Source organism: Pongo abelii, chromosome 4 (genome assembly GCF_028885655.2).
Source record: "Pongo abelii isolate AG06213 chromosome 4, NHGRI_mPonAbe1-v2.0_pri, whole genome shotgun sequence".
In the NCBI taxonomy this organism is placed as follows: domain Eukaryota; kingdom Metazoa; phylum Chordata; class Mammalia; order Primates; family Hominidae; genus Pongo; species Pongo abelii.
Window position 1 is genome coordinate 10,365,607 of NC_071989.2, and position 15,335 is coordinate 10,380,941.

Sequence of the window (15,335 nt, forward strand, 5' to 3'; positions counted from 1 at the left end):
TCCTACCATCTTCTCGGAGCCGGAGTGCGAAGAAATGAAGAAATAGTGCTTTAAGTCAATGAATTCCCCTTGGGACCCACTATCGAGAAACTATCAATGGTAAAGTTTTAAAAAATGACAAATTCAATCTGCTCTTGACTTGTGTGTCCTAAGGTTTCCACTAAGTGTCTTCAAACCTCCCCCCATGGCTTCCTGGATAATAGAAGTTCCCGAAGGCCGCCGATTCCAGAAGCTACTGTCTGGCGTGAAATTAGTCTCAGTAGAAACATAAGTCCCGCGCCTCTTGTGCTGCGCATGCGCAAGCTTTTGGGCCCTCCCGCGAGAGCGAAGTGAGTTCTCGCTTCCGTAGCGGTCTCCGCCGGTTGGGGGAAAGTAACTCCGGCTGTTGCACCATGGCGTCCATGGGGACCCTCGCCTTCGATGAATATGGGCGCCCTTTCCTCATCATCAAGGATCAGGACCGCAAGTCCCGTCTTATGGGACTTGAGGCCCTCAAGGTAATGGCACAGGAACCTGCTCGCGGTGGGCTAAGGGAAGGCGGCCGAGGCCGTGGCTCTGCGCCTGCGCGAGCTTAGGAGTGGCTCTGCCATGTGCTCCCCGGAAAGGTCGAGAATCTCCGTCTCCCGGCTGTCTCCGGCCGCGCACCCCGCTCACTGAGCTCGGGAGAGGCCGGCGCATAATCCTGGGCTCGGAATGTGGGGGCCAGCCAGGCTGGGCCGCCAGCGCTCTTCGGAGCTGGGCGGGGCTGCTCAGTCCGGTCGCCCGCGGGAGCGAAGCGGGACCGCCTCCCCGCCCGGCCCCTCCAGCCTGATGGCCGCGTGGGACTGCGCTCCAGTGGGAGGGCGCCGGGGAGATGTTCCGTCACCTGTCGGTTAAGGCGCTGCTGCTTAACGTTTCGCTGGTCCACCCGCAACGGCCCTTCCGTTTTCTTTGTCACTGGTAAAGGTGTGGTCACTTAACAGGGTATTTCATTTCTGAGTGTTTTTTTGCCCACCCTTGAGGAAAAATAGCGAAGAGTGAAAAACGGACGCACATAACCGTAATACAAGGCGGTGTGCAGTGAGAAGGACAGCTACGGAGAGGGTGCAGATAAGCGTGGTGCTGGAGAACCGCTTTAGATCGGGGTAAGAGGTAGCATTCTAGGGAGAGGAAACGGTAGAAGTAAAGGCTTGGGCAAGAATGTGCGTGGCATGTTGTAGAATGGAAGAGCCATCCGGTTTTAATAGAGCACTGACTTCTTTAACTTAGAATAGTTCCCGAAGGTGGAAGCTATTGAATGCCCAACATGGAAAATACAACGTTATCTTTGGGGAAGAAGGGGAGCCATTGAGGGGGTTTTGAGCAGAATTTCAGTAGAGCTGCACTTCAGGCAGCAAAGCTTGAGATAGACCGAAGGGAATAAGGAAGACCAGAGGGGTTAAAGAAACCAGGGCAGGGGTGCAGGTAAGAAACATCTGAGCACCAGACGTTGACAGAAAATGCAGAGGAAGGGACACTCCGAGAGGGCCTTCAGGGTTTGTTATAAAGTGAATTCATAATAGACCGTTCCACCAGGTCTCAGGTGTCCCAGTTCACTTAGTGTCGTGGAGGTTTACTTACACAAAGAAACAATACAGTTCCCCCATGGACTCTTTGTTTGACTTAGTGCTAGTTACACAACCTCTCGGAACCTCCTTTTCCAGGGGAGGTGATACGCCTCCGTGAAGCTGAAGACTTGACAGTGATATTAAATGGAGTGACTTAGAGGGGCTGCACGGTGGTTGATCCATGGTAGGCACTCAGTATTTGTTTCCTTTCTAGAAAGAAAAAGTTTCAAGCTACTTGTATTATGTATTCCATTTTATTTTCCACTTAACAGGGACCTGCAGAGAAAATAACATCCAATACACACACCTGGTATAACAACATAACTAAAACTAGGTTGTTTTGCATCAGCCATTTTGTTCTAACTGCATGCATTTGTGCCCAGAAGTCTCACCCTCTGAGACAGGTGTTATTTTACAGAACTGCGGACTTGGGCCCAGAGCAGTTGAGAAATTGTTCTAAAGAGCAATTGCTACTAAAGAGCATTACCATGGTTCAAGGCCAGCGCTGTCAGAATCAAAGCCAGTGGTCTAGAGCAGCATTCTCAAGTTTGACATTATTGACATTCGAGGTCGGATCATTCTTTGCTGTGGGAGCTCATTTGGACAGTAACCTGGGTGTTTAAGTCTCTTAAAAGAGTTGGATGCTGTGGGTAGTCATCCTGTGAGTGTTGAGGCTCAGTAGTTTAGGGATGTACACTTGCTCCCTGACCGCATAGAACGTCCAGCTAACTTGAAGAACCAAAATATATGGAAATTGAAGGCAACGGTGAAAGAAATGTATAGGCCAGGACGTGAACGTTTTAATGGTAATGGTCACAGTTCTTTCTCTCTGGTCATTTAGAGCCTTAAAGGTAATATGTATTTTGTTGAGATTCTTCAGTTGTTTAACATTTAACTGTATAATATTTCACCTTAAAAATGCAGGCATTGACCGGGCGCGGTGGCTCACGCCTGTAATCCCAAAACTTTGGGAGGCTGAGGTGGGTGGATCATGGGATCAGGAGTTCAAGACCGGCCTGACCAACATGGTGAAACCACGTCTCTACAAAAAATACAAAAATAAGCTGGGCATGGTGGCACGCACCTGTAATCCCAGCTACTTAGGAGGCTGAGGCAGGCGAATCGCTGGAACCTGGGAGGCAGAAGTTGCAGTGAGCCAAGATCACGCCACTTGCACTCCAGCCTGAGTGACAAAGCAAGACTCCGTCTCAAAAAAAAAAAAGTGCAGGCATTAATTGGCTTAGGAAGGAATCATGTTCTAAAACCCTTTAACCTAAAACAGAGCAGGCTAAGTTTCCAGGCCAGCCAGCATAATTCTGTTTTATCTATAATATGTATTGTGCCTTGATGTTTGAGACTCTTCCCTCTGGAAACACACAGAACTAGCAGAAGGAAGAAAAAGGTTTTTTCCACTTTCCCGAGCAGTAGGGCAAAATAGATCTTGGGATTTCGGGATCTCTCCAATTTGCCAAATTCTTTACATCCTTTTCTTTCTGCCTCTTGCTTTCTTCTCCTTAAAAAAAATAATAATAATTTTGTCACTCAATTTGGTACCTAATGTGAAAAAATAAAAAACAGGTAACTTTTTTATTATCACTTTGACAGCTACTTACCTTCCTTGGAGGGCCGGTTGTGGGCCGGGCGCAGTTGCTCACACCTGTAATCCTGGCACTTTGGGCGGCCAAGGCAGGTGGATCACCTGAGGTCAGGAGTTAAAGACCAGTCTGGCCAACATGGCGAAACCCTGTCTTTACTAAAAATACAAAAGAAAAAATGAGCAGGGCATGATGGCGTGTGCCTGTAATCCCAGCTACTAGGGAGGCTGAGGCAGGAGGATCGCTTAAACCCAGGAGGTAGAGGTTGCAGTGAGCTAAGATCATGCCACTGCACTCCAGCCTGGGCAACAGAGCAACACTGTCTCAAAAAAAAAAAAAAAAAAAAAGGCCAGTCACTAACTTTGATCTATAAATATAATTACTGGGATTTCAGGTGGGCGGAGGAAGATTTTTAAAGCAAGAACATTTTTTCTTTCTATTTTGTAACGGGGTCTCGCCATGTTTCCCAGGCTGATCTCAAACTCCTGGCCTCAAGTGATCCTCCTGCCTCAGCCTCCCAAGTAGGTGGGGTTACAGGCTCTAGTACTGCAGCCAGCTTAAAAGATTACAGTTCTGCAGTAAATCATAGTGTGACAGTAAGATGTTGTATGTTTACAGTTGGACTGTTTCTCATGAGTACAGGCCCCTCCTTATCTGCAGATGGAGAACCCGCAGATATACAAGCCTAGATGCAAGGGACTTGAGCGTCTGTAAGTTTGGGTATCTTCGGGGGCTCCTGGAACCAATTCCCCATGGATGCTCAGGGAGGACTGTGTTGCACGGTGGTGTTGCAAGGCCCGTAAGGTCATAATCATACTGTCCCTCTTCTCAGCTGTAAATGGGCTGGTAAAAGAATCTGTCTCAATGTGTTGAAAATTCAGCGAGATGACACAAAGCATTTGGTTCTCTTTCTTTTACGTAAGAATTGCTTATTAAAACTGGAGTTGTAAATGTTATAATACTTAAACCTGTCTGTTGCCCCTTAAATGTAGAAGCTTCTAGAAAATAGAAACTAAGTCATAAGTGCTTTTTGTAATCATCAGATGTGTGCTTTTAACCATTGAAATTATATGTAACAGTGTGTGCTTTTTCTGTTTCATTAGTCTCATATTATGGCAGCAAAGGCTGTAGCAAATACAATGAGAACATCACTGGGACCAAATGGTAAGAGTCCACCATTCCATGTTTTTTAGCAAAAGATTTAAATCCTAAAACTGTCAATACAAACCTCTCTACAGAAAGGTGGAGTATTGAGGGGAGGCATCTTACTTCCTTAACACAGCCAAAATTTTTTAGTGTATTTCAGGTTTCTTAAACATGGTTATAATCGTGTGCAATTTTAGGTCGGACTTTTTTTTTTTTTTTTACATGTAACATCATTTCATTAGCATTTTCCAAATCATAGTTGTCTTTTGAGATTAAGACTATACTTAATGATGCTCCATAATTTTTTGCCAGTTATGTTAGCCAATCTAAAAATGCCTTCATGCAGCTACTATTTTGTGTATGTCACATTATTTGTATATAATAAATTGCATAGATTAGAGCTGGGTCAAGAGGTCTTTTTTTATAGTTTGTGATATTGGTTGCCAGTTTTTTGCCCAAAGCCTACTAAACGTTGTTTTTTTAGGGCTTGATAAGATGATGGTGGATAAGGATGGAGATGTGACTGTAACTAATGATGGGGCCACCATCTTAAGCATGATGGATGTTGATCATCAGATTGCCAAGCTGATGGTGGAACTGTCCAAGTCTCAGGATGATGAAATTGGAGATGGAACCACAGGAGTGGTTGGTAAGAAAAGACAAAACATCGTTCCTTTCTCATTTAAGAGACGTCATTTAAGACCACAGGGCTAACACGCCTGCCGAGATTGTTGTCTCTGAATCAGAGCATGAGGAGACAGACAAATCCAAGTTGAAGAATACGCTACAAAACAAATGCCCTGGACTTTCAAAACTGACAGTGTTACAAAAGAACAGAAAGAGGGCTGGGGATTGTTAGGCAAGGAGAAATGTGTAATGATTGGACACTGATTTTGTTTGTCTTTTAAGCTATAAAGAATGTTTGGGAAACGTGGAGGAATTTGATTTTGGATCATGTACTACAATGCTGAGTGTCCTGAGTGATCTGTGACCATTATATTGCAGATGTGTAGAAGAATGCCCTTGTTCTCAGCTGTATACCTAAATACTTAGGAGTGACATGTCATGGTTTCTGTAACTAATTCTCACATAGTTGAACAGAAACAGTATGTACATGTAGAGAAAATGTGGCAAAATGTTGATAAGTAAACTGGTATTCATTTTAGTATTGTACCTTTTTTTCTGAAGATTTGAAATCTTTAAAAAGTTGGGGAGATTGAAGACAAAATATCAGTAAGGTTACCTTTTCTGCAGATGAAATTTGAATTCATTCAACAGATATTTATTGGATACCATTGTATGCCAAGCACTGTTCTCGGTGCACTTGGAGAGCTGTAGATTTAAACAAAATTCGTCTTTGTGACCCTAAAATGAGGAGAAAGGAGGATGGGGGTGGGGGGAATAAATAATAAACAAATGTTTTAGTCTTATCACCAGGTTGAATTTCACTGAATAGACCCTGGCCTAGGAAACATAATAGCTTTTTACCTCTTAGAAAAATGTTCTTTTTACCTTATATTCTTTAGTTACATTCTTTACATCACTGAGGGTTGAATGTTCATCTGTAAGGGGACACATGTCCTATTTGACCTTCGCTGGAACTAAAACGAGGCTTTCTTTTAAAAATAGATGGCTTCTGCCTCTAAGATGACTTCCAGCTTAATTCCAGAAGCTGCTTCTTTCCATGATAGCATCTAACTTGTGCTGATTATACTAAAAGTGAAGTTTTGTTGTTTTCCTGAACTGATTGTCTGCTGGCTTATTTGCAGTCCTGGCTGGTGCCTTGTTAGAAGAAGCGGAGCAATTGCTAGACCGAGGCATTCACCCAATCAGAATAGCTGATGGCTATGAGCAGGCTGCTCGCGTTGCTATTGAACACCTGGACAAGATCAGCGATAGCGTCCTTGTTGACATAAAGGACACCGAACCCCTGATTCAGACAGCAAAAACCACGCTGGGCTCCAAAGTGTACGTTTCAGTAGACGATATGATTACACATTTGTAGAGGAGGCAGTTTGTTTGCCATTTCTTAAAGGCAGCACAAAATGACCACTGGTGGATTTGTATCGATTTGATTATTTCTTTTGATTACTTGGTTTTGCTTTGTTTTTAATGTAGATGTAGACACATTCATTTTGTATTTAAGTTGAGAACTGAATTTCTAAGTTCAGGTATAAATCCCCTTGACAATATTTGCAAAATACAGTTATTTTAATTTAGCAGAATAGGTTGTGTTAAAAATCAGCTAGGGCTGGGTGCAGTGGCTCATACTTATAATCTGAGCACTTTAGGAGGCCAAAGCAGTAGCCTGCTTGAGCTCAGAAATTGAAGACCAGCCAGGGCAACATAGTGGGACCCCATCGCTACAAAACAAAAAACTAGCCAGGCATGGTAGCATACACTTCAGCAACTCCAGAGGCTGAGGTGAGAGGTGAAGGCTGCAGCAAGCCATGATCATGCCACTGCACTCCAGCTTGAGCAACAGAATGAGACCGTGTCTCAAAAAAAAAAAAAGTAAACTAGAAAGGGTCCTATGTGGAGGATGTGTGAATTTTCTTAACACTTCTTTTTATAATTTCTTTGCTGGGGAGCCATTGGGGGTGGGTTCCACTTTTTATTCAGCAAATTGCCTATCCAGAATTATAATTTAGTAAAGAGAGTCTTGAAAGTGACTTGTCTTCTGGTGTTTTCAGCGTTTGCGTAATATCTGTTTGCCAGGCTTACTGCCAGGTCTTATGGGCACTTAAGACACAGCTCCTCTCCCAGGAGACTCTAAGCAACCTCAGCCAAGGGGTGCACTGATTATGAACAATGCCAAAGACTTAAGGTCTGTTGTTGCCAGTGTAAACTGCTTTATTACATTATATTAACTCAGTGAGAGACGTTTTCAATTGTGTGCTCGTGGTGGTTTTAGCAAAAAGGAATGAGGGATCTTCTAAACTCAGAGTAGTCAGGGAAAATGCAGGAAAAGTATCTGCTTCTGTTGCCTTTTCCCCTGAGCAAAGCCTATGTTAGGGCAGAAGCCTTCAGCAATGCCTGCTATCCTCCTCTAACCACAGATCTCAGCAGAGACTAGCTCCCTAGGCAAGAGTGGGTACCCTAGGGGTAGCCTCTTGTCACAAGTATAACATTAATTTTCTCATGAAAGGAGGACATCATCACTTGAAGTGTACAAATCTGTTTTCTTGTTGCTTTATAAGTTGGCCTTGTTCTGTTTGCAAGTATTAAGTCATCTACTTAAGATACAGCATGTTTACTTTCATGGTTCTCTTTTATAGATAACTTATGATTTCAGACATTATTTCAAGTGCTAGGTTTCCCGGGTTGTTTTTCTTGGCTCAAAAATTAATTTATTGAGCAGTCTATTCACATGTTGCAAAGCTTGCAAAAAGGTAACACCCTCCATGTGTAATGGATGTTGTGGTGAATTCTTGGAAAGTTTAAATGCCCTGTCCAGTCCTTTCAGTTCCTGATTAGTGCTACACTTCATTGAGATAAGATTGACTCTTCCTGAGTGATTACTTACCTTTCCCATTCTGTTCTGAACTTGTGAAATAGTAACAGTATTCTGTAAAAGTGGTGCATTCTAAGAAGACCTTAATTCATGCCAGACTACAGTGGTTTCTTGAGTACATTCATAATGGAAGGAAATAGTAGATTTCAGAGTTAGCGAAAATAAAGATGTAATTTTTTTCCCATCTAAGTATACAGTCCCCTTTAGGGCCCATGGATCACAGGTTAAGAATCTGTCCCAGACTGTTGAAAATGCAGTTTGAGATGGCATTCCCTTCTAGAAGACTCAAAACATCATTTGATTTATATCTTTGAGTAACATTGTATTATGTGGCCTGCTTTGGTTGCAGTAATTGTGAAACCAATGAAGTTTGTTTTGTGGTGTTTTCATCAGGGTCAACAGTTGTCACCGACAGATGGCTGAGATTGCTGTGAATGCCGTCCTCACTGTAGCAGATATGGAGCGGAGAGACGTTGACTTTGAGCTTATCAAAGTAGAAGGCAAAGTGGGCGGCAGGCTGGAGGACACTAAACTGATTAAGGGTGTGATTGTGGACAAGGATTTCAGTCACCCACAGATGCCAAAAGTAAGCCATTGCATTTCACAGCTTCACATTGTTGGTCAACTCTTAATTCCACCAATTAAAATGTCTTTATGTTCCCCCATAGAAAGTGGAAGATGCTAAGATTGCAATTCTCACATGTCCGTTTGAACCACCCAAACCAAAAACAAAGCATAAGCTGGATGTGACCTCTGTCGAAGATTATAAAGCCCTTCAGAAATATGAAAAGGAGAAATTTGAAGAGATGATTCAACAAGTAAGTCTTACCAGAGTCCTCAGTAGAATTTAAACTCCCAAAGGATACAGTTAGTTAGGTTTGGTTAGTAAATATGTGTAGTCTTTCTTCACTTCTAAAACATACACAGGAAAAAACCAAATTGCATAGAAAGGCATAAACAGGGAAGAATTCTAATTGTGTCTTCAAATGGTAGCATGTTCAGGCCAGGTGCAGTGGCTCACGCCTGTAATCCCAGCACTTTGGGAGGCTAAGGCAGGTAGATGGTGAGGTCATTGACACCATCTGACTAACAGGGTGAAAACCCATCTCTACTAAAACACAAAATATAAGCCAGGCGTGGTGGCAGGCACCTATAGTCCTAGCTACTGGGGAGGCTGAGACAGGAGAATTGCTTGAACCCGGGAGGCAGAGGTTGCAGTGAGCTGAGCTCGCACCACTACACTCCAGCCTGGGCGACAGAGTGAGACTCTGTCTCAAAAAAATGGTAGTGTGTTCAGGGTCCTGAAAGAAGTGACCCTGTTACCTAAAGCCGTGCTTTCAATTGTACATATTATATTTGCTCTCCTGGACAAATTTAACGTAGCTTACCTTGCCTTTAAGATTTCTGACTATACCTTTTAGGCAAGAGTTAATGAGTAACTGGAGTTAAACCAAAATGCACTTATAGTTAAGTCTAGTTTGGGTTCATGAATACCTTAGCATAGGTGTGCTTTCTGTCTGACGTAGCAACTCCTCTTTGGGGGCTCCATCCATGGTAGTTGAGAACATCAGTACTCAAGAAGACAGGAACATGGGTTGGTTAGAGCATTATTTATCATAGCAAACCAACTAGAGACTGTTTTCATGTCTGCTCTTGGGAAAGTTGTTGAATGTACTCATTGATGGTGTGGTTCTTTGTGCCTACAATGTACCATGCTCTGTTGTAGGCACTAAAGGTACAGCAGGGAATGAAGCCAAGCTCGTGCTCTTGAGGCACAGATAAGGGAAGAGTGGGTACAGCTCCATTACAGACACTGGTCAGAGACGTGACCTGTAAGGAGAGGCCAACATTGGGTGAGAGCAGTGCCCCTGGGGGAGGAGCATTCCAGGCTGAAGACAGATGGGGATGCTCTTGAGCCAGGAACGTTGTTGGCTTGTACAAGGAACAGCCAGCCTCAGGGATTGGAGCATGCTGGCAGGAGCTTATACATAAAAGGCCATCATCTGGGCCGGTGGGACACTGGTCATGAGAATGGTGCCTCAGCTGTGCTGGGGGGTCACAGATAAACTGAGAGGCCAGGGATGTTACTGGATCATGCTGGTGAGGCGCAGGTTGCTGAGAATGAGAAAGAAATGGTGATGGGACTAGATGCTAAAATGTTAAAGAATGAGAGGCAGGGACCCAAAGAGGAACCCTGTAGGTGACTAAGGAGCAAGAAGGACCCCTCTCCTGTTTTGAGCACGTGAGAGGGAAAGCAGCTGCCATCTGAGGAGGGTTGCAGGGGCAGGTTGGTTTTCAGGGGTTGTGACGGAGAGGTTGTATAAGGAGGCTGCTATTCTGGACTGAGTTCCAGAGGGTCAGGGAAGGAAGAGAGGGAGAGCCAGGCAGTAGCGGGTGGTCTGGGAGGCCTGATGGGGACAGGTAAGCCAGAGTTGTGGGGCATGGTGTGGCAGTCCCAGGTGAGCACCAGAGGTGGGGTGGGCAGCCTGATCGTTGCCCTCCCAAGGAAAAGTTACTTTGCCATTCACAGGTCAGGGTGAGGGTGCTTCTTACTGGAAGTAGGGTTGCCTCTGTGGGCGCCCGAATTAGTTTATGGATCCACTGAGGATTGTCCACTCAGGTGAGACGGGCAAGTTGCAAGTGGTTCATAACATTGTTTGTTTAAAACATACTCAGATGAAACTACTCTGTAGGTGTTTGTGATAGGACAGAGCAGGGTATTAGCTTTGTTTGTTGACATTTCTGTTGGTTTTGCATCAGTATAACAATAGGGTTCAGCATGAATTACTGCTTGTGGTTTTTAAAGCATAGTTTAAACAATGAGGTGATCCCCATTGATAAAATATTCACTATTTAGAATTTGGAACTGATAGAAAAGTGGACGCTTGTCTATTTCCTTCCTTCTCTTTCCTTTGCTTTTGTGTTTTGAGTGCACCTGCCTTACACCCAACTGTACCTCTCCTTTTTTCAAACATTGTAATGAAGAATAAATACCCACTTTCTCTTGATATGATTGTGGTGTTTCTTTTCCCAGATTAAAGAGACTGGTGCTAACCTAGCAATTTGTCAGTGGGGCTTTGATGATGAAGCAAATCACTTACTTCTTCAGAACAACTTGCCTGCGGTTCGCTGGGTAGGAGGACCTGAAATTGAGGTAGGATGTTCCACGTGAAGAGACTTTGAGAAGTAGGGGTTCAGCTTATGTGTTGAGGGGTGTTTTGATAGCCCTGCCTTAAATAACTGCATCACACCAAGGCTGGCAGATGAGGGGAGGGTGAGCTGGGAGAGAGGAAAGCGCTGGAATCTTTGTTACTGTTTGGATAATGGTGCTGTGTGTTTCTGGTGTTCCCTGGCATTTTGAAATTCTCTCCCTGTGTTGTCTCACTTGGCCCTGTCGTTGACTTACTAAGGCTGGAAGACCTGGTCTCATCCAAATATTAACGGCAGTCCCAGACAATGGTGCCTCGGTGGTTCTCACTGCAGCGCAGTGCAAGGAACATGCAGGCTGGGTTCCCAGAGTGAGGGAGGGCTGCGCAGAGGGGAGATGAGGGCATGAGCTTAGAGGACGGGCGCTGGGTGATAGATCCAGGCAGCACCAAAGCCCCAATCAAGATGCCCAGCTCAAGAGCCTTGTTACCTAACAAGGTGCTTTGGGTTGAACTGGAGATGTTTTGGTCAAAGTGGGGCAGCAGTTCTAGTGAACAAGTTGGTCTTAGATCAAGTTTTGCTCATTTGTGGCCCAGTTTTGAAAGTTAACTTCACCAGTACTGTCTTCGTCCTTCTCCCTGACCACCCCCATTAGCTGATTGCCATCGCAACAGGAGGGCGGATCGTCCCCAGATTCTCGGAGCTCACAGCCGAGAAGCTGGGCTTTGCTGGTCTTGTACAGGAGATCTCATTTGGGACAACTAAGGATAAAATGCTGGTCATCGAGCAGTGTAAGAACTCCAGAGCTGTAACCATTTTTATTAGAGGAGGAAATAAGATGGTGAGAATTCAACTGTTTGTCCTATACTATTGCTTATTTTGCTTCATGGTCTGGCTTTTTTGCCTGTATGTATTTAACAGAGACACAGCCACCATAAGAAAAATAATCATGTTTCTCAAACAATGATGTATCATGCTGTAAAATTACTGAGGACCACGTTAAATTGTTAATTTCACAAGGCACATTTGCCTTTCTGCTGACCCTTAGAGTATACAACATACACTATGAGATTTTTATATCTTTTTAAATACTTAAACACAGTTTAAATATTCAAGTCCTGGATTTTAGAATCTTTGATACAATTACCTTAGGGGTTGGTTAAACTGCTAGTCCTAGCAACATAAGACTCATTTTAATAACAAATTACAATATGGTATTATTACCAAGGATGACTTACATCTGTCCCTTAGGTAGAAAAAGAGAACCCAAGTGAATAAATTGACGATCTCTGTTCTTTGAGAATGAGTTTTTAGCACATTGTGATAGATCTTTGCGAGGTTTGTCTGTTTTTGACTCTTGCTTGACCATATATCCTAGAATGAGTCACTGGCCGCCTCTGCCTCTTGAATTTTGTTAACTATGTTGCAGGAAGGAAAGCTAGAAAGATACAGATTATCCGATAGTGGAGGCCATCTAAATATTAGAGCACAGCCTCTCTGTCTTTAAAAAGGTGCCAGATACTTGGCTCTCAATTGAATAGCTCTTGATCACATTAATTTAGGCAAAGCTGTTTTCCTTAGATCATTGAGGAGGCGAAACGATCCCTTCATGATGCTTTGTGTGTCATCCGGAACCTCATCCGCGATAATCGTGTGGTGTACGGAGGAGGGGCTGCTGAGATATCCTGTGCCCTGGCAGTTAGCCAAGAGGCAGATAAGGTAAGGGATATGTGCAGACTTAGTGAAAGACTCAGGCCTCGCTGATGGTGGAGAGTGTGAGACTGCGGAACAGCAAGGTGCTGGACGCAAAACAAAAGCATCGTGAGCTGTGTGTAGGTGACAGGTGTTTTAATCTAAGTTAATTCCCACGTTCCTGTATTCAGATTCTGGTTACCATAAACTAGCATTTCTCAGCTGTTTTCAGACAGTTCATCCTTGAAATAATAAATCTCTAGTCTTTTAATGTTATTTGAAATTCAAAATTAATATTATAACTTAAAATAAAGCCGTAAGAGCTGCTGTATTTTGAGACATCTCTCACATGTATGTATACCCTCTCCCTGTATTCTGTGGTGACATAATATTCTGATAGATACAAAAATAAAGACAGCCTGTTCTTAAAATTCTTTGTGAGCTGACTTTTCAAAGTATGTGATAGTTGTTTTCAAGGTGCCGCTGGGTTGCTTTGTTTCGCCAAGTGCACTCACCATACCTCTGTACCTTTCCAGTGCCCCACCTTAGAACAGTATGCCATGAGAGCGTTTGCCGACGCGCTGGAGGTCATCCCCATGGCCCTCTCTGAAAACAGTGGCATGAATCCCATCCAGACTATGACCGAAGTCCGAGCCAGACAGGTGAAGGAGATGAACCCTGCTCTTGGCATCGACTGTTTGCACAAGGGGACAAATGGTGAGGAGCTGTCACGCCTCTGTGTGGGGTGTCTGATTTAAACTGAATAATCATCCACTGTATGTGCTGTGAGATGATGGTGTCTTTTTAAATATGTAAACCCACTTCAGGTGTTCAAGTCCTGAATTTTAGAATGTTTGATTGCCGTAGGAATTGGTTAGATTACTAGACCTAGCAACATAAGACTCACTGTAATAACAGTAAAGTGCATATGGTACTATCACCAAAGATGACTTAGGTTTTAATCTCTGGTTTTTGGGAAGTAATGCCATATTGCTGTTTTTACACAAATGTCTGTCAGTGGACAGCATATATATAACAGCTCTGAAGTGGGCTTTAGTTCACAGTTCACTGTGTGGTTAATCCTGCACACTGTGGAGCATTTTCTATATGTAATACTATAACCTCTGTAGCCACTTGTGTAGCTCAGCTCCCAAAAAGATATGGTGGCTGTAGCTTGTTGAAACAGTGGTCTCAGGCATTTCTGTACTAAATCAGGCCATGTCTATAATCCATTCACAGAATGTGACAGTTTTTGCTTAAAGGTATAGGTACATTCTGCTTTCCATGCTCATATTCCAAGGGTTTCAATAATAGCAATTCTTTGTGAGGCAAATATGTAATGTTTCTAACTTGAATGCCTGGTTGTGCTCAAATTTAGCATTTCTAGGGCCAGGTGCAGTAACTCATGTTTGTAATCCCAGCACTTTAGGAGGCCAAGCCAGGTGGATCACCTGAGGTCAGGAGTTTGACACCAGCCTGACCAACATGGTGAAACACCATCTCTACTAAAAATACAAAAATTAGCCAGGCCTGGTCAGGGCAGGCACCTGTAATCTCAGCTACTCAGGAGGCTGAGGCAGGAGAATCGCTTGAACCCGGGATGCAGAGGTTCTGGTGAGCCAAGATCGCACTGTTGTACTCCAGCCTGGGCAACACCTGTCTCCAAAAAAAAAAAATTAGCATTTCTAGATCTTTCTTGGAAATATCATACATTTCAGCTCTGGTCACATTCACTTACTTTAGATTTCCTAAGTTAGGGTGTGGATACTTTGTGGGATAAGATGTTACTGAAAAATTTCACCCTGTAGCTAGTCATTGGAGACAGCCCCCTCCCAACAGCTCTCTCTTTACCAGGTTCGAGTTCCAGAGTGTCCTAGTAATGAAATTACATTCATCTGAAAATGAAATATAACTGAAATTAGTGGCTTCCTGCTTGGCTTCCAGGAGTTTGTATTTCTTAAGTCTTACTGTGATTCCATAAATCAGAAAGAGCTGGTTATTGATAGTTTATGGTATGCTATTTTAGGATAATCAGTGTCCTTGTATTTTTCAGATATGAAGCAACAGCATGTCATAGAAACCTTGATTGGCAAAAAGCAACAGATATCTCTTGCAACACAAATGGTTAGAATGATTTTAAAGATTGACGACATTCGTAAGCCTGGAGAATCTGAAGAATGAAGACATTGAGAATACTATGTAGCAAGATCCACTTCTGTGATTAAGTAAATGGATGTCTTGTGATGCGTCTACAGTTATTTATTGTTACATCCTTTTCCAGACACTGTAGATGCTATAATAAAAATAGCTGTTTGGTAACCATAGTTTCACTTGTTGAGAGCTGTGTAATTGTGGGGGTACTATCTCAACTGCTTTTGTATTCATGGTATTAAAAGAATCTGTTTAAACCTTTATCTTCGGGTTTAAGAAACATTTATTGTAACAGTGATTAAATGCTGCCTTAATTGAAGGGGTTTGGGTGGATTTTTTTTTTCTCAAAATAAGCTGTAGGGAGTATTTTAACAGCTTAAACATGAGCTCTCAAGATGCACTTTCGTGTTGAGAGGAATATGGGCTTGATCCTCTTCCTATCTAAATGGGTGGGCCCTTTGATTGTAGAGGGTCCATCACAGAATTACGGGATGCCTTAAGTGC

At 43.3% G+C, this 15,335-nt stretch overlaps 1 protein-coding gene across 5 annotated transcripts; it reads left to right on the forward strand.

The window, feature by feature from the left end:
* The first annotated feature begins 203 nt into the window (after positions 1 to 203).
* CCT5 (chaperonin containing TCP1 subunit 5) lies at positions 204 to 15,094 on the forward strand. Of its 5 annotated transcripts, none has more exons than XM_024247097.3 (12): positions 832 to 945; positions 1,683 to 1,770; positions 4,285 to 4,345; positions 4,812 to 4,976; positions 6,097 to 6,295; positions 8,235 to 8,427; positions 8,510 to 8,659; positions 10,876 to 10,995; positions 11,644 to 11,829; positions 12,570 to 12,707; positions 13,217 to 13,397; positions 14,734 to 15,094. In XM_024247097.3, exons 2-12 carry the CDS (start codon positions 1,768 to 1,770, stop codon positions 14,859 to 14,861), a joined length of 1,524 nt encoding a protein of 507 aa, XP_024102865.1. In that variant the 5' UTR covers positions 832 to 945; positions 1,683 to 1,767; the 3' UTR covers positions 14,862 to 15,094. The 5 variants fall into 5 exon arrangements, with proteins under 5 accessions (XP_024102864.1, XP_024102865.1, XP_054411381.1 ...); XM_054555406.2 differs by having other exon boundaries at positions 923 to 1,124; XM_024247096.3 differs by lacking the exons at positions 832 to 945; positions 1,683 to 1,770 and adding an exon at positions 204 to 497.
* The last annotated feature ends 241 nt before the right edge of the window (positions 15,095 to 15,335 follow it).